At 32.0% G+C, this 18,851-nt stretch overlaps 3 protein-coding genes and 1 pseudogene across 3 annotated transcripts; all 4 read left to right on the plus strand.

Moving 5' to 3' along the window:
- The first annotated feature begins 2,225 nt into the window (after positions 1-2,225).
- On the plus strand, positions 2,226-3,244 carry LOC110721717 (miraculin-like). Its single transcript, XM_021900911.1, has one exon. It carries the CDS (start codon positions 2,299-2,301, stop codon positions 2,992-2,994), a length of 696 nt encoding a protein of 231 aa, XP_021756603.1. The 5' UTR covers positions 2,226-2,298; the 3' UTR covers positions 2,995-3,244.
- Positions 3,245-9,206: 5,962 nt separating this feature from the next.
- On the plus strand, positions 9,207-9,641 carry LOC110721716 (trypsin inhibitor 2-like). The gene has a single exon (XM_021900910.1). The coding sequence runs from the start codon at positions 9,207-9,209 to the stop codon at positions 9,639-9,641; it is 435 nt and encodes a 144-aa protein (XP_021756602.1).
- A 1,412-nt stretch (positions 9,642-11,053) lies between these two features.
- Positions 11,054-11,838, plus strand: LOC110721718 (miraculin-like). Its single transcript, XM_021900912.1, has one exon. The coding sequence runs from the start codon at positions 11,120-11,122 to the stop codon at positions 11,795-11,797; it is 678 nt and encodes a 225-aa protein (XP_021756604.1). The 5' UTR covers positions 11,054-11,119; the 3' UTR covers positions 11,798-11,838.
- A 4,189-nt stretch (positions 11,839-16,027) lies between these two features.
- Positions 16,028-16,998, plus strand: LOC110721719 (annotated as a pseudogene).
- The last annotated feature ends 1,853 nt before the right edge of the window (positions 16,999-18,851 follow it).

Consider the following 18,851-nt stretch of genomic DNA (forward strand, 5'->3'; position numbering starts at 1 on the left):
ACCGTACGGCATAACAGGACTCACCAAAATAACGGAGAATGAAATATCTTTCCAAAAACGCGCGTTGGAAATTTCTGGAAAAAACCAACCAAAAAGCGTCTCACGCACGCTTCCCAAAACCTAAAAAACACGCCGCCACTCATTTGCCATTTACTCCAATTTTTCTTTTTAAAACTTTTTCACTTTTAACACCGACGCTTTTAACACATTGATTTTTCACCTCAATTTTCATCTTTTTTACTAAATTCCATGGCAGACGAAGAATACAATTTCCTGGATTCATAAGAATCAATGGAAATCGAAGAGATTGAAGATTCATTCATGAATTTGGAGATCGAAAACAAAATTACAGAAATCAAGCAACTTCTATTAGAAAATATTGAACACCAAGGTATGTAAATTTTTTTTATTTGAGGTAGTAAAAAAATACATACTGAATCCCTGTAAATTTTAAAAATTAAGATAAGTAACGTAATAAGTGAAATTTAGTAACCCCTTATATTACTCCCTCAGTAACCCTTTCAGCATTTGCTTATAATTCCCTCTAGTAATCCCCTCAAATACCACTGTAGTAACCCCTTTACTAATATTTTTAGTAACCCCATAAAAGTAAACCCCTCAGTAACCCCAGTAGAAAATTCAGATTAGTAACCCCACAAAAGTAAAACCCTCAGTAACCCCAGTAGAAAATTCAGTAACCTTATAGTAACCATCATCAAAATCATTCCATTATCAACAACTCTAGTAACCCCTATTAAATAATAGCATTAGTAACCCCTTTACTAATCTTTTTAGTAACCCCATAAAATTAAACCCCTCAGTAACCCCGGTACAAAAAACAGTAACCTTATAATAACCATCATCAAAATCATTCCATTATCAACAACAATAGTAACCCCCATTAAATAATAGTAGTAGTAACCTCAAAATCACCAGTTAAACCACCAGTTCTAAATTCTGAAGACCACCAGTTAAACCACTATGTGGACAATGTGGTCCATGTCCCAAGCAAATGCTATCTTGTTATTTAATCCAAAATATAATCGGTGACAATTATGGTACGAGTAAATGTTTTTTCAAAGATTATTACATAATGATCCTCAACGGCGAGAAAAAAATTATAATGTAATTTTTATTTATTTATTTATATATTTTGAATAAATGACGCAAAACGGTATGAAGTGAAAGAAAAAAAAAATGTTAAGTAAAATTAAAGTCTCTAATAAACTATTTTACTTATGCACTTTTGATCCCTTAACTCTTAAATGTCACTTTTGATCCTTCAACAGCCAATGTAGGTGTTTTCTGACCAAATAGTTTAGAAACTAATCATAATCAGTAAGAGTTTAGGGATCTTACTTTGGTATGTGTCATTTGTTTTCCGTCGACATTAATTTAAATTATTAATATTCTATGCTGAGTTGGCAAAAGTATTGACAAAAAATAGTTTATGGACTAAATTTGACACTTCGAGCAATAAATTACCACATAATCAAAACACATTTTAAGCTCCACTTTCCTATGTGAAATGTTCACTTGGCGGGATAATTATGATCAGAAAACTTCTTTATACATAATTCTTAATCTATGCACCTGGGTAGTGGCGTATTCAGAATTTACAAACAAGGTGTGCACAATTATTTACTTAATAGACAATAATCCTAACCTGTTTGCATAAACGATCTTAACATGTAGTAGTCAGCAAAAATAATAGTTGGGAAAATTGTTTAACAATGGATTCCAACTATAGACTAAAGTGACAATTCAAGGAAGCAAATAACGCTTAATAGACAATTAGATAAACAGCTAGCTACGCTTAATGGTTTGCCATAAAGCTGCTATAAATTTTATTTTAATGCACATGTAGGTTATGCACATACATACCCTTGGTGTTAGCTGTATCCATCCCTGCACCCGAGTGCACCATGTATCGGTATATATATATATATAAATAAATAAAACAGAAACAAAGTTGTTATATATTGTAAAGAAAATAATATATATTGAAAAAAAAAAAAATTAGAATGACTAATTTTCAAATATTTACAACGAATTCCTAAAAATGAGAAAAATAAATTTTAGCATTTAAAAATAATTTAAAAATCATTAAATCACAACAGTACAATTTTAAAATTTTTGGTAGTAGAATTTTCAAATGTTGAGGTCTGAAGAAATGTGAGGTGGTTTACATAGCTTTTTTTTTTTTTTTTTTTTTTTATATATATATTTAAGTTCCAGAGCTCTTGTTTACATCATATTTCAAACTCCAAAAATAAAGAACGAACAAACCCTAAAAAGATGGCTAATTTTTATCTCCAACTTTACACCACAATCCTCCTTATGTTCTCTATTTCCATGGTTTCTTCAGCCACAACCGCCAACAACGTAGACTCCCTTGTCCTAGATATCGAAGGGAACCCACTCGAAGTAGGTTCATTTTACTACGTCCGTACTCCCCAGTCAACATTTAGATGGGGAGGTGGCATAGTCGCGGCATCCAAACCAAACCAACCCGAATGCCCTCAATACGTAGCCCAATTAGGCGAAGGCTGGTACCGCGAATCCCCAATAAAGTTCCTCCCATCAGACCCATCACATAAACATGTCCACATTTCCTCAGACGTCAACGTAGTCTTCAACAACTCATTTAGTGCCTGCTCGCAAGGGGCATGGCAACTTACCCCCGATGCCAACTCCGGTGATCTCTTCTTGTCTACCGGAGGTGGTATTGGAAACCCGAGCCCTCAGACCGCCGCCAATTGGTTCAAGATAGAGAAAAGAAGAGGTGATCCGGGGTTTTACCAACTCGAGTACTGTCCATCAAGTAATACGATCGATGCGTTTGCAACCAAGAAAGATATAGTATGCGGGGCTATCGATGGTAGTATTGATAATCTCACAGATGACCACCGTATGATTTGGTTAAGTCTATTTCCAATAAGGCCAGATGATTATTTCAGTACTGGCCTAATGTTTTTTTTCATTAAAGCTTAATTGCCGCGGCGTCTTCCTCGCTCCAAAGTGCATTACTACGCATGTACTCATCATTATATATAATGTTCTTGATTAAGAAGGTTTTATGAAGAACAATAATGTACGACATGTTATCGTTATAAATATCTTACTAGCTCCAACGTACTTTATAAATAAGCTAATTCAAGGTGTTTGATGGGAAGCTTATTTAAAGAGGTTATTCTACTAAATAAGCTCTTTTTCAAAAAGCTCATTTTAGGGGCTTTTTTAATTAGTTTATTCAATTCTTATAGTGAAATGATACTTATACCCTCATTTAAGAAAAAAAAATAGTATATGAACTAATTACCCCACAATTGGCTTATTGATCATTTTACATAATCAATCAGCTTTAAATAATCATCTATTTACCAAACATATTTCTACATTAAGTAATAAAATATCTAAGTTACCATTTTTACCCACCTCGGTTAGGATCGGGTAAAGATCAATCGATTTAGCGTTGTGTTTTGGTTGGGTCAACTTCATTCATATTCGCTTCTGATAAATTCGTATCGAGCTCAAACTTATATTAGCTGGATTGGATTAATTTTGGGTCAAATGACTTTGGGTGGGATTGATTACGGTTCAAATGATTTTTATTCATTTTAGTTTGATTATGATACAACTGAGTCATTATTAAGTCAATTCCGACCCAATTCAAAACCTTATTGCATTGAGTTTGTCTAAATTTGGTCAACATGACCAAATTATATATTTAAATAAGGGCATTATTAAACCAGGGTAATTATTGAGTTAATACCTTATCATTGGGTCACTATTAGGTCTTTTATGTATTATCTTTCATATTGTGTCATTAATATTTCTTAGTTTTGTTAGTATATTAGGTCCGTCATGTATAAGTTTTTATCTTTTAAGTCACAATTTGTCAATACCTTACCATATCTATATAAATTAGACAATAAGAAATGAACTAATTATAGATAAATTGAGGATGGCCACATGTTGTTGTGTCATATTTAAGTAAAAAAAGTTCTTAGCAATTAATTAAATAAATAATTACATGAATCGAAGTAATTATGTTTAAGTTAAAAAAAAATTTAGGTTAATATAAGATTGTTGTAAAACTATGTTGGTTTAGTGAGGTAAAAATCATGGTTAGGTCAAGATAGATTAGGTTGAATTAGATATTGTAACAACATAGTTAATACAGAAGAAATACTACAATTATTATAACGAGTTGAAAGGATATGAGAAGGGGTTATTGACGTCTTGATGATTAATCTTTAAATATCTAGCGAATTGTTAATAATTGTGACAGTAAAAGAAGGGGAGTGATTAATTCAAAATTTGGTGGACGACTTAACTCAAAATCACAAATTTAGAATGCAATCCCACATGACTTGTAACTTTGTAAGGTAACTTTGTACATGTACTATAAACTCATCTTTGACATGGCTTATGCTTAATCCAATGTATTAACAGGTCAAGTTAACCAAAAAGGTTCAGCTAACGATTGATGCTCAAAAATATGTTTTTTACTCTATTACAATGAAAATCTATCTAGTTTGTGCGAGGTGAATACCAATCTTATTGAGTTTTGACATGTCGCTACTTGTCTCTAGCTAGCTTTAGCAACAAGCCAATCACTGTGCTACCCCTATAAAAAAGAAAATAAAAAAATTCTCTTAAAAAACTTTATAAACTTTACCGTCTTTACACAATTGTGGTCAAAAAATCTTTCTGAGTACATAGGTAAATATACATATCCACGCGCATTTTTGTTATTGCAAATGTATTAAAATGAAAACTAATTTCATCCTATCACTGTACATGTCGCTACCTGGCCTTCAGCTAGCATTAGCAACAAGCAAACATTCTTATCTACTGGGTCATCACTAACGGACCTACATTGTACACGTGTTACCCCTGTAAATTTTTATAAAAAGAAAAAACAAAAACTGTTTATAAAAAATCTCTTGTACGTGAAATACTCCGTACTGTATATGGTTTAAGCATCGCACAATTGTGGTCCAAAAATCCACGTTTTTGTTATTGCAAATGTAGTACACAATGAAAACTAAGTTTCATCCTATAACTTGTACATGTCACTACACGGCTTAGCATTAGCAAAAAGCCAACATTCTTATTTACAAAAAATCTATTGTGAATATGGTTATAACATTAAACAATTGTGATCCAAAAATCTTTCCGAGTCATCCTATCGCTGTACATGGCCACTAGCTAGCATAAGCAACAAGCCAACATTCTTGTCTTCTTCGGTGACCAGTGGCCTACTTTAATTGTACCCCGAGGGGTATATGCTAACCCCATAATTTTTCTATAAAAAATAAATTTTTAAAAATCCGTTTACAAAAAATATCTCGTGAAATACTCCATATTGTATATGGTTTAAATGTTACACCATTTGTATACAAGTCAACAAGTGTGATGTGGGAACAAAGTGGGTACTCAAGCTAGATTAGTTATTGGGTCTGGAGTATTTTACAGATTAAGATTAAAACTAGTTTTTTTATTCAATTTGGTTCGTCAAATTAGGATTATGGGAGTTTTAGATTATCTATGATTTGTTAGTTATAGTTTTATGATAAGATATTTTAGATCTTATTGTGATCTTTGTTTCACAACTACAATAGAATAATTAGTTTTTATCTTTTAGAACTCTAGTTAGTGTGGGATATATGTCCTATAAATATATTTTCTTTCGTTAATAAAATTCAGAAAGAGTGTTTATGATTGTTTGAATTGATTAAATTGTTGATTTAATTGTGAGCTTGCGATTATTATAGTTTTTGCAATTAAACTAACACTTTTGATCGGGATTTCAAAATTGAACCCTCAAGTCTTGCGATTGATTAAAGTCTATCCCAAGCCCTATAATCCACCACGTGAATCCATATAAAAGTGAAGCGGATTTAGTGGTAAGAAAATAGGTCAATCCAATCAAAATTAAAGGTTAGGTCATTGGGAGTTAGGATAAAGGGTATAGGAATCTCCTCCCTAACGTACCTTCAATAGAATATAAAATTTGATTGCCGTAAGATGTAAATTTTCCCACTAAATCAAACCTTGCTTGATAGGATTGAAGAAATACTGAATAATAAAATCAATCAATCAATAACATAATTAATAAAACAGACACCAAGAATGATATGTGTTACTTCTTGGTGCATTTTATTTCCCTCCAAAACATTTTTTTATTCACTTCCTTATAAAAAAATATTCACTTCTTTCCAATAATTCTGATTCACATGCTTAAAAAAATAAAAAATATTCACTAAATCATATAATTGTGATTTACTTATTACAAAATATATTCACATATTTTCCATTTCTTTTTATTGCATACAATATTATCCAATATCTTTTACTATGTATATCTTACCGAGTACACATATTATTTATTATATCAATTACATTTACATTTACATTACATTACATAATTGCATAATACTAAAAAAGACACCAGAATTGACAAGTGTCACTTTCTGTTGCTGTTTTTTTTCCCTCTATTTTATTTAGTCAAATCTTCTTAGAATTATATTTAACATATTATTATAATATAACCTTCCTATTTGAGCACAATGAACAACAACAACAACAATAAAGATTTATGTCATTTGTATTGTAGAAAATGTGTAAAAATTATAACCAAAGATTATATTATTCCATATATTGCTGATAAAAAATTTTAAATTAAATCTTCAAATACATATAAATTCAATACATAAAAATGACAATTTTAATTTTTCAGCAAAATTTACTATTATCGGTCACCTTATAGAAAGATTAAATCAAATATGATGATTTAATAATAGATATCATTTTTAACAACTCCTCGAGTCGGCTCCATAATTCCTGAGCCGTAGCACCCGGTTTCATGATGGTATTAACAAGATCTTTGGAAATAGTGGTGTATATCCATTGCTTAACAAGTACATCTAATCTCTTCCACGTTTCATCATCAATATCCTTTGGACGCTTCACCTTCTCATCAATGTGGTCAAGAACATTGTAGGCACAAGCATGAATTTGGAAAAGTTCAACCCAAGTAGCATATTGGGCGTCCTCGTGATCAAGAGTCACGGGCATAAGGGATTTGATGTTGCTGACGGCAAAAGCCGGGTGGAAGGGGCTGGTTTTGGGAGGAGAATGAGGGAGAGCAGAGTCATCGTCACCGGCCAAGGAGGGCTGGAAGTACGGGTAGGAGGAGGAGATGGACGGCTATGGAGGTCTAAGAGATTGAATAGGGTTTTGGGGAAAAGAGAGAAAATAAAACCCTAAGAGGAATCTGATACCATGTAGAATAGTGTAATTCTCCTTAGTTGGAGTATTCTCATTAATCAATATATATAGGTGTGTACAACCCTAATTATGAGAAACCTAATTACACAAGATATATGTTACAACAACAATAAAGATTTATGTCATTTGTATTGTAGAAAATGTGTAAAAATTATAACCAAAGATTATATCATTCCATATATTGCTGATAAAAAATTTTAAATTAAATCTTCAAATACATATAAATTCAATACATAAAATGACAATTTTAATTTTTCAGCAAAATTTACTATTATCGGTCACCTTATAGAAAGATTAAATCAAATATGATGATTTAATAATAGATATCATTTTTAACAAAATATATTACATGTTGGATCACATAGTGAAATACATACACTAAAAAGAATGTTGTAAAAGATGCATATGAAACTTTGCAATGCAAATATATAAGTAATGTTTTATTTTTATATTTATTTGACCATATAATTTGTACTTATTACTTATAAACATTACTGAATCATTAAAAAATTAAAAATTAACTTATGTAACAATCAAGATAATTTAATGGAAAATTTAAATTTTAACACCACAAAAAAACGAAAAAAATGGATTTTAACACTACAACAACAAAAAAAAAAAATCCACCTTTTATTTTAACACCACTAAAAGTTTAAAATTTGTTTTTTACCATCACTAACTACTTCATGGATGAAATCCGTTAATGGGCTCCACATTGCTTACGTGTCAGCATATTATTGACAAAAAAATAATTAAAAAAACCCTAAATTAGCCCAGGTCCCCACCGCCAGCTAGGCAGCACCGATCACTTCCCCACCCAATCAAACACCCCTACTCCCTGCCAAAGCCACCAGATTCTCTACCCCCTCCTTTTCCACCTCTCTAAAACCAGCAACCTTGCCCAAACAACCACAAAAAACGGGTGGTTGTTTTTCGAACCACTCAAACCACCACCAAAAACAGGTTTTAAGGGCCAAAAAAGACCAATGTATGGTCGAGACGACCACTTAGGGTCACTTTCGACCGTTAGTTGCCGTAAGTGGTGGTCGATTTTGGGTGGTTTGAAAAACGACACGCCCATTTTAAGCGGTCATTAGGAGGTTTATTCGATTTTGGGTAGGGGTAAAGGGAGGAGACGGAGTTTGCGGCGGCTGGGCTAGAAACGGTGGTGTTTGGGGTGGGGTAATGGCCGACGCTGCCCTGTTTGTGGTGGGGATGGGGTTGGCTCGGAAATTTAGGGTTTTTTTTTTTTAATTTTTTTAAAACTAATAATATGACGACATGTGGCACAATGGACCTCACTTAACAGATTTTTGGACGATGGTAAACTCAATTTTCTTAAAAAAATTTGTGGTGTTAAAATAAAAGTTTTTTTTTTTAGAAAATCCATTTTTCCGTTTTTTATGGTGTTAAAATTCAAATTTTCTTAATATAATTTATTTAGCACTTTATTAATAAAATTTAAAGAAATTTATTTTTTCTATCAGGGTTTGTCATACAAAATTGAGTACAAATCGACAAAATTTTATTTTATTTAAACCTTTTATTGTTGTATAACGTTTATAATATATTTCCCTATTTTGTACTCAAATTTTGCATATTTTACATAAATAAAGCTTAATGTTATATTTTTTTATTTTAGGATTAAGATAACAAAAAATAATAATTCAGTAATAATCGTGCATGTTACTGGTCCTAAGCTACTTATTGACATAAAATAATAACAATTCGGGCAAAAGCTGGTGTAGTGATCATGTAATTAGAAGAGAGGGAGTAACTAACATTTAAAATTTTCTAGTTTTATTCGTTGGAGCTTGGAGCCTCTTATAAATATCATTTTACAAGCTCCTACTTTTCCAAAATACTTCAAACAATTTAACAACCAAAGCTCAAAAAATCTTTAGAAAATGAGTACCTTTCTCCAACCAGCAATTGCAATAACCGCTCTTCTTTTGCTCCAACTCTTTCCTCCTCCAACCATGGCTGCCTGGTTTGCTTATATCACGGACGAGGATGGTGAACCAATGCTAAATGGCGGAACATATTACATCATCGCCACCAATGGTGGAGGCCTCGCCGTGGCACAAAAACCACAAACCTTGGCGTGCCCTCTCTTTATAGCCCAAGAGAAAGATGGTTCATCTATTGGCCACCCTTTCAAAATCACTTCTCCAATAAGCTCAAAGTACCTTCCGTTTGGTCCAACTGAATTCTATGTTGTTGACGACACTACCACCTGCACGAAGCCACTAGCGTGGCGATTAACCACGGATAATGCAACCGGCCAAATCTATGTGGCTGCGGGTACTACTGAGTCGCTCGGCCTAGTCCATTCAGTATAACATTACCATTCAGCGATGTCCAACCAAATGAATATGAGATATTCCATTGTGACAACGTCATATGCAAACTTGCTGGAATCTTTGAGAATGGACTTTTGGGCATGAATACTGATTTTAATCTTAAATTTACCTTTCGTTTCAGAAAAGCTTTAACACAAACTTCACAGATTATGTAATGTTTGATTTAATATGGCCAATGTTTGATGTTCCATGCTATGTATGTAATGTGCACAAATTCGTCGGTTGATTAATAATAAAACTCAAGTGTTGCTCTTATTACATTCTTGTGTTAAATCATTTTTATATCATATGTGTAACACACCAATGCTCAAAATATATAATCCCTTTGTTTGATTATGTTACTCGCTTCTGCATTATTAATTGTCACAGATGCACCCTTTTGACCATTAGTTTAATATTTTCAAAATTACAACTTTTTTAGCTAAATTTATCAATTGTTTTACATTGAAATGGTGACAAGTTGCAACCAAAATTTTTAAAATTTATGGTCTTTTACAACATTGTTTTAAAGGTGGTTATATGCAAAAAAAAACGAGATTTATTTAAAGGTGGTTTTATTGCAAAATTTACTTTTTATAATTAATTTTTGAAAAAATGATTTAAAAAAAAATACATTTCTTTAGTTTTTTTTTTAGACAAATCATATCTTAAGTTTGAGAAGCAAATATAAAAAAATAATAAAAAAAAATAACTAGGTCAATGGGAATTAAGTATAGTGATTGATAGTCATTTTAAGGATGACTGCCATTTAAAAAAAATGTGTTTGATTAACAGTTAGCATTTTAATTTTTGTTAATTTTAATAAACAAGGGATAGCTTGATAATTTAATTCTCATGTTTATGATATTGAACCCCCGTGATTTTATACTTTAGTTACTAGTAATTTATAGGTGTCAATGAAATTTTTATTGAACATCTGGAATGGACGTGGTGCACTTGGAAAGAACATTTGCATATTTTAAAAATATATTATAGCCATTTATAAAAAACGCGAGCATAATATGTTCTTTGAGTTTGAACTATATGTTCTTTACATTATACGATATTTTCTTTAATGTACGTGCATGAAAAAAAATGTTAAATTCAACCACCTATGTAACCATGATAAAAACTTTATCATGTTCTTTAATATATATCATGTTCTTTCAATAAAAACTTTATGTTCTTTGAAATATTATGTTCTTTGTCAAACACAAACATATATTTTTGTCATACACAGGTATGTTCTTTTTCAAATACAAGTATATTCTTTTTCAAATAGTAGTATGTTTTTTATTTTCATATGTATGTTCTTTCTGTCTTTTTTAGTTTTACCGAGTACACCAAACGCATGGTGCACCTGGGTGCACAGATCAAACACTAGTTGGTTTACTTAGCATTTTTTATAAATAAGCTCTAGAGTACTAGTGCTTTTCTTCACAAACTTCTAAAGTAAAAAACGAACAAAACCCAAAAAAATGGCTAATCTTTATTCCCAACTTTCAACCACAATCCTCCTAATTTTCTCTCTTTCCATCGTTACATCAACCACAGCCGCCAACGACGTAGACTCCCTTGTTCTAGATGTAGAAGGGAACCCACTCGAAGTAGGCTCATTTTATTACGTCCGTACAGAACTTTCAAAAGTCAGAATAGGAGGTGGCATAGTCGCGGCATCCAAACCAAACCAGCCCGAATGCCCTCAATACGTAGCCCAATTAGCCGAAGGCTGGTACGGCGAATCCCCAATTACATTCCTACCATCAGACCCATCACAAAAACACATCCACATTTCCTCTGACCTTAACATAATGTTCAATACCTCCTCTAGCGTCTGCTCGCAAGGGGCATGGCAACTTACCCCCGACGCCAACTCCGGTGAAATCCACTTGTCTACCGGAGGTGGTATTGGAAACCCGAGCCCTCAGACCGCAGCTAATTGGTTCAAGATAGAGAAAAGTATTGCTAGTTCGGAGTTTTACCAGCTCGAATATTGTCCGTCTAGTAGTACAATCAATGGGTTTGCAGCTAAGAAAGATATCGTATGTGGCGTTATTGACGCTACTTCGGGCACAGATGACTACCGTTTGTTGTGGTTAGGTCTAGTTCCAAGAAGGGCAGACTTCTTCCACATTCTAAGTTTCATTAAAGTTTAAGTGTTGCTACGCATGTACTTAAGCATATAGATTGTTAAGAAGGTTTGTATGAAGAACAATAATGTATGATGTTGATCTTATCAATAAAAGAATTTCATCTTGGAAATTTCTCTTCATTTGATTACTTAATTATGAATGTATTTTTGTAGTATTAGAGAAGCTTAATAATGAGAGGACATTGATATAAGAAAAATTAATGATAAAATGTACTTCGTATTTCGTAGTATTTTATTAAAAAATAAAGTATAATACTTTAAAAAAAAAAATAGTCACATTGAGAAAATATGTCACTTTCAAATATAAAAGGAGTTAAATAGATTAGTGCAAATAAAATATTGGCTAAAAATTGATATGAATGGTACTTTGTACACATAAATTTAACAATGTTATTCAACATAAAATGATATAAATTAGACGTCGTACACATAACATTTATTGGCCTCATATATTTTTGAGCTTTTATTGTGGATATGTAGTGGTCCAAAGACAACAATTAGATGTCAATTCAAGTATATGCGTCGGACTGGGTGATATTGGATCAGGTCGAGTTATATCTATTTCAAATTAAGTCATGCTAAATTATTGTATTCATATGAGTAGAAATTTAAAACATGATTTTTTTCGAGTCGATCAGAATAAATCAGGTCACACGAGTTAGATTTGTTACCTCTAATTCACAGTTTCAAACACCATGTCTCTAGTTAATTTAATAATGGTATTTTAATATATGGGGAATTATTGTATGTCCACAAGTTCTCCAAAATATCACGGGCCACAATTAGGGTACATTAATGATAAAAATAATGATAGTCCAATAGGTGGAAATTATTGACCGCATCTATTTCCTTGTAAACATGACCTCTCGAAATTGTACTTTGCATATATATAATACACTAGATGATCAATGTTGTCTAATAGAATTAGCTGATCTTGAGTTAAATAATCTATATAGAGCATTGTAAGTAGCACATCAAATTATATATAGTTTGACCATGAATAATTTACATGGAAGTTTTAAGAGTATTTATGAAATGTCCAACAACTTATATTTAATTTTAAAATTATATTAAAAAAATATATATAAAATATCAAATAACTTATACTTCCTCTGTTCTTTTTTACTTGACCTGTTTCTTTTATCACGCTTGTCAATGTAAAACTTTAACGGTCTATAAGTTTAATTCTCTATAATTAAAATATATAAAAGTTATATGTTATGATAGTACTTACTGAGACGAATTCAAAATGATCCAACATGAATATATTTTTCCTTACATATTATTCACAAAACACGGTCAAAGGAGGAGTGGTGAATAGTGTAAAAGTCAAAGTAGGTCAAGTAAAAAAAAACAGAGGAAGTATTCATTTTACCTCACACAATGTCTTCTCATTAAATGGGGAGAGTGATTAATCAAAAATTTGGTGAGTTAGCTTAATTAAATATCACAACATTAGAATGTTTTTCAAAAAAATATAAGTGTGGAAAGGGTATTTCCGATTTTTCATTCATCTAGTTAGGGGCATGTCGGTAAACTCACATCAATTTTGAAGGTCTTCTACTGCCGTGTTTGTTCAAATTGGTAGACTCTGCGTGGATATGGTGGTTTACGCTTGATCCAAATGAAAATCTATTAAGTTTGTATACCACAAATTGTGGTTTAAAAATCATTGAGAGTACATAGGTAAATATAGATCCACGTTTTTGTTATTGCAAGTGTAGTACAATGAAAGCTATCAGTACGTGTCGCTACTTGGACTCTAGCTAGCATTAGCAACAAGCCAACAATAATCTTATCTACTTGGGTGACTATGCAATATTTAAAGGATAATATAACCAAGAAATATATTGATAATAAGTGAAGGATATAAATCCAATTTTTTTTCCTTATAAAGAATTAATAAATAAATATTAATGGGTGCATGTACAGCGCGTTTTTGGTACCCCGGCCACACCGTACGGCATAACAGGACTCACCAAAATAACGGAGAATGAAATATCTTTCCAAAAACGCGCGTTTTGGAAATTTCTGGAAAAACCAACCAAAAAGCGTCTCACGCACGCTTCCCAAAACCTAAAAAACACGCCGCCACTCATTTGCCATTTACTCCAATTTTTCTTTTAAAACTTTTTCACTTTTAACACCGACGCTTTTAACACATTGATTTTTCACCTCAATTTTCATCTTTTTTACTAAATTCCATGGCAGACGAAGAATACAATTTCCTGGATTCATAAGAATCAATGGAAATCGAAGAGATTGAAGATTCATTCATGAATTTGGAGATCGAAAACAAAATTACAGAAATCAAGCAACTTCTATTAGAAAATATTGAACACCAAGGTATGTAAATTTTTTTTATTTGAGGTAGTAAAAAAATACATACTGAATCCCTGTAAATTTTTAAAAATTAAGATAAGTAACGTAATAAGTGAAATTTAGTAACCCCTTATATTACTCCCTCAGTAACCCTTTCAGCATTTGCTTATAATTCCCTCTAGTAATCCCCTCAAATACCACTGTAGTAACCCCTTTACTAATATTTTTAGTAACCCCATAAAAGTAAACCCCTCAGTAACCCCAGTAGAAAATTCAGATTAGTAACCCCACAAAAGTAAAACCCTCAGTAACCCCAGTAGAAAATTCAGTAACCTTATAGTAACCATCATCAAAATCATTCCATTATCAACAACTCTAGTAACCCCTATTAAATAATAGCATTAGTAACCCCTTTACTAATCTTTTTAGTAACCCCATAAAATTAAACCCCTCAGTAACCCCGGTACAAAAAAAGTAACCTTATAATAACCATCATCAAAATCATTCCATTATCAACAACAATAGTAACCCCCATTAAATAATAGTAGTAGTAACCTCAAAATCACCAGTTAAACCACCAGTTCTAAATTCTGAAGACCACCAGTTAAACCACTATGTGGACAATGTGGTCCATGTCCCAAGCAAATGCTATCTTGTTATTTAATCCAAAATATAATCGGTGACAATTATGGTACGAGTAAATGTTTTTTCAAAGATTATTACATAATGATCCTCAACGGCGAGAAAAAAATTATAATGTAATTTTTATTTATTTATTTATATATTTTGAATAAATGACGCAAAACGGTATGAAGTGAAAGAAAAAAAAAATGTTAAGTAAAATTAAAGTCTCTAATAAACTATTTTACTTATGCACTTTTGATCCCTTAACTCTTAAATGTCACTTTTGATCCTTCAACAGCCAATGTAGGTGTTTTCTGACCAAATAGTTTAGAAACTAATCATAATCAGTAAGAGTTTAGGGATCTTACTTTGGTATGTGTCATTTGTTTTCCGTCGACATTAATTAAATTATTAATATTCTATGCTGAGTTGGCAAAAGTATTGACAAAAAATAGTTTATGGACTAAATTTGACACTTCGAGCAATAAATTACCACATAATCAAAACACATTTTAAGCTCCACTTTCCTATGTGAAATGTTCACTTGGCGGGATAATTATGATCAGAAAACTTCTTTATACATAATTCTTAATCTATGCACCTGGGTAGTGGCGTATTCAGAATTTACAAACAAGGTGTGCACAATTATTTACTTAATAGACAATAATCCTAACCTGTTTGCATAAACGATCTTAACATGTAGTAGTCAGCAAAAATAATAGTTGGGAAAATTGTTTAACAATGGATTCCAACTATAGACTAAAGTGACAATTCAAGGAAGCAAATAACGCTTAATAGACAATTAGATAAACAGCTAGCTACGCTTAATGGTTTGCCATAAAGCTGCTATAAATTTTATTTTAATGCACATGTAGGTTATGCACATACATACCCTTGGTGTTAGCTGTATCCATCCCTGCACCCGAGTGCACCATGTATCGGTATATATATATATATAAATAAATAAAACAGAAACAAAGTTGTTATATATTGTAAAGAAAATAATATATATTGAAAAAAATAAAAAATTAGAATGACTAATTTTCAAATATTTACAACGAATTCCTAAAAATGAGAAAAATAAATTTTAGCATTTAAAAATAATTTAAAAATCATTAAATCACAACAGTACAATTTTAAAATTTTTGGTAGTAGAATTTTCAAATTTGAGGTCTGAAGAAATGTGAGGTGGTTTACATAGCTTTTTTTTTTTTTTTTTTTTTTTTATATATATTTTAAGTTCCAGAGCTCTTGTTTACATCATATTTCAAACTCCAAAAATAAAGAACGAACAAACCCTAAAAAGATGGCTAATTTTTATCTCCAACTTTACACCACAATCCTCCTTATGTTCTCTATTTCCATGGTTTTTCAGCCACAACCGCCAACAACGTAGACTCCCTTGTCCTAGATATCGAAGGGAACCCACTCGAAGTAGGTTCATTTTACTACGTCCGTACTCCCCAGTCAACATTTAGATGGGGAGGTGGCATAGTCGCGGCATCCAAACCAAACCAACCCGAATGCCCTCAATACGTAGCCCAATTAGGCGAAGGCTGGTACCGCGAATCCCCAATAAAGTTCCTCCCATCAGACCCATCACATAAACATGTCCACATTTCCTCAGACGTCAACGTAGTCTTCAACAACTCATTTAGTGCCTGCTCGCAAGGGGCATGGCAACTTACCCCCGATGCCAACTCCGGTGATCTCTTCTTGTCTACCGGAGGTGGTATTGGAAACCCGAGCCCTCAGACCGCCGCCAATTGGTTCAAGATAGAGAAAAGAAGAGGTGATCCGGGGTTTTACCAACTCGAGTACTGTCCATCAAGTAATACGATCGATGCGTTTGCAACCAAGAAAGATATAGTATGCGGGGCTATCGATGGTAGTATTGATAATCTCACAGATGACCACCGTATGATTTGGTTAAGTCTATTTCCAATAAGGCCAGATGATTATTTCAGTACTGGCCTAATGTTTTTTTTCATTAAAGCTTAATTGCCGCGGCGTCTTCCTCGCTCCAAAGTGCATTACTACGCATGTACTCATCATTATATATAATGTTCTTGATTAAGAAGGTTTTATGAAGAACAATAATGTACGACATGTTATCGTTATAAATATCTTACTAGCTCCAACGTACTTTATAAATAAGCTAATTCAAGGTGTTTGATGGGAAGCTTATTTAAAGAGGTTATTCTACTAAATAAGCTCTTTTTCAAAAAGCTCATTTTAGGGGCTTTTTTAATTAGTTTATTCAATTCTTATAGTGAAATGATACTTATACCCTCATTTAAGAAAAAAATAGTATATGAACTAATTACCCCACAATTGGCTTATTGATCATTTTACATAATCAATCAGCTTTAAATAATCATCTATTTACCAAACATATTTCTACATTAAGTAATAAAATATCTAAGTTACCATTTTTACCCACCTCGGTTAGGATCGGGTAAAGATCAATCGATTTAGCGTTGTGTTTTGGTTGGGTCAACTTCATTCATATTCGCTTCTGATAAATTCGTATCGAGCTCAAACTTATATTAGCTGGATTGGATTAATTTTGGGTCAAATGACTTTGGGTGGGATTGATTACGGTTCAAATGATTTTTATTCATTTTAGTTTGATTATGATACAACTGAGTCATTATTAAGTCAATTCCGACCCAATTCAAAACCTTATTGCATTGAGTTTGTCTAAATTTGGGTCAACATGACCAAATTATATATTTAAATAAGGGCATTATTAAACCAGGGTAATTATTGAGTTAATACCTTATCATTGGGTCACTATTAGGTCTTTTATGTATTATCTTTCATATTGTGTCATTAATATTTCTTAGTTTTGTTAGTATATTAGGTCCGTCATGTATAAGTTTTATCTTTTAAGTCACAATTTGTCAATACCTTACCATATCTATATAAATTAGACAATAAGAAATGAACTAATTATAGATAAATTGAGGATGGCCACATGTTGTTGTGTCATATTTAAGTAAAAAAAGTTCTTAGCAATTAATTAAATAAATAATTACATGAATCGAAGTAATTATGTTTAAGTTAAAAAAAAATTTAGGTTAATATAAGATTGTTGTAAAACTATGTTGGTTTAGTGAGGTAAAAATCATGGTTAGGTCAAGATAGATTAGGTTGAATTAGATATTGTAACAACATAGTTAATACAGAAGAAATACTACAATTATTATAACGAGTTGAAAGGATATGAGAAGGGGTTATTGACGTCTTGATGATTAATCTTTAAATATCTAGCGAATTGTTAATAATTGTGACAGTAAAAGAAGGGAGAGTGATTAATTCAAAATTTGGTGGACGACTTAACTCAAAATCACAAATTTAGAATGCAATCCCACATGACTTGTAACTTTGTAAGGTAACTTTGTACATGTACTATAAACTCATCTTTGACATGGCTTATGCTTAATCCAATGTATTAACAGGTCAAGTTAACCAAAAGGTTCAGCTAACGATTGATGCTCAAAAATATGTTTTTTACTCTATTACAATGAAAATCTATCTAGTTTGTGCGAGGTGAATACCAATCTTATTGAGTTTGACATGTCGCTACTTGTCTCTAGCTAGCTTTAGCAACAAGCCAATCACTGTGCTACCCCTATAAAAAAGAAAATAAAAAATTCTCTTAAAAAACTTTATAAACTTTACCGTCTTTACACAATTGTGGTCAAAAAATCTTTCTGAGTACATAGGTAAATATACATATCCACGCGCATTTTTGTTATTGCAAATGTATTAAAATGAAAACTAATTTCATCCTATCACTGTACATGTCGCTACCTGGCCTTCAGCTAGCATTAGCAACAAGCAAACATTCTTATCTACTGGGTCATCACTAACGGACCTACATTGTACACGTGTTACCCCTGTAAATTTTTATAAAAAGAAAAAACAAAAACTGTTTTATAAAAAATCTCTTGTACGTGAAATACTCCGTACTGTATATGGTTTAAGCATCGCACAATTGTGGTCCAAAAATCCACGTTTTTGTTATTGCAAATGTAGTACACAATGAAAACTAAGTTTCATCCTATAACTTGTACATGTCACTACACGGCTTAGCATTAGCAAAA

The sequence above is a fragment of the Chenopodium quinoa genome, unplaced genomic scaffold (genome assembly GCF_001683475.1).
Source record: "Chenopodium quinoa cultivar QQ74 unplaced genomic scaffold, ASM168347v1, whole genome shotgun sequence".
In the NCBI taxonomy this organism is placed as follows: Eukaryota; Viridiplantae; Streptophyta; class Magnoliopsida; order Caryophyllales; family Amaranthaceae; genus Chenopodium; species Chenopodium quinoa.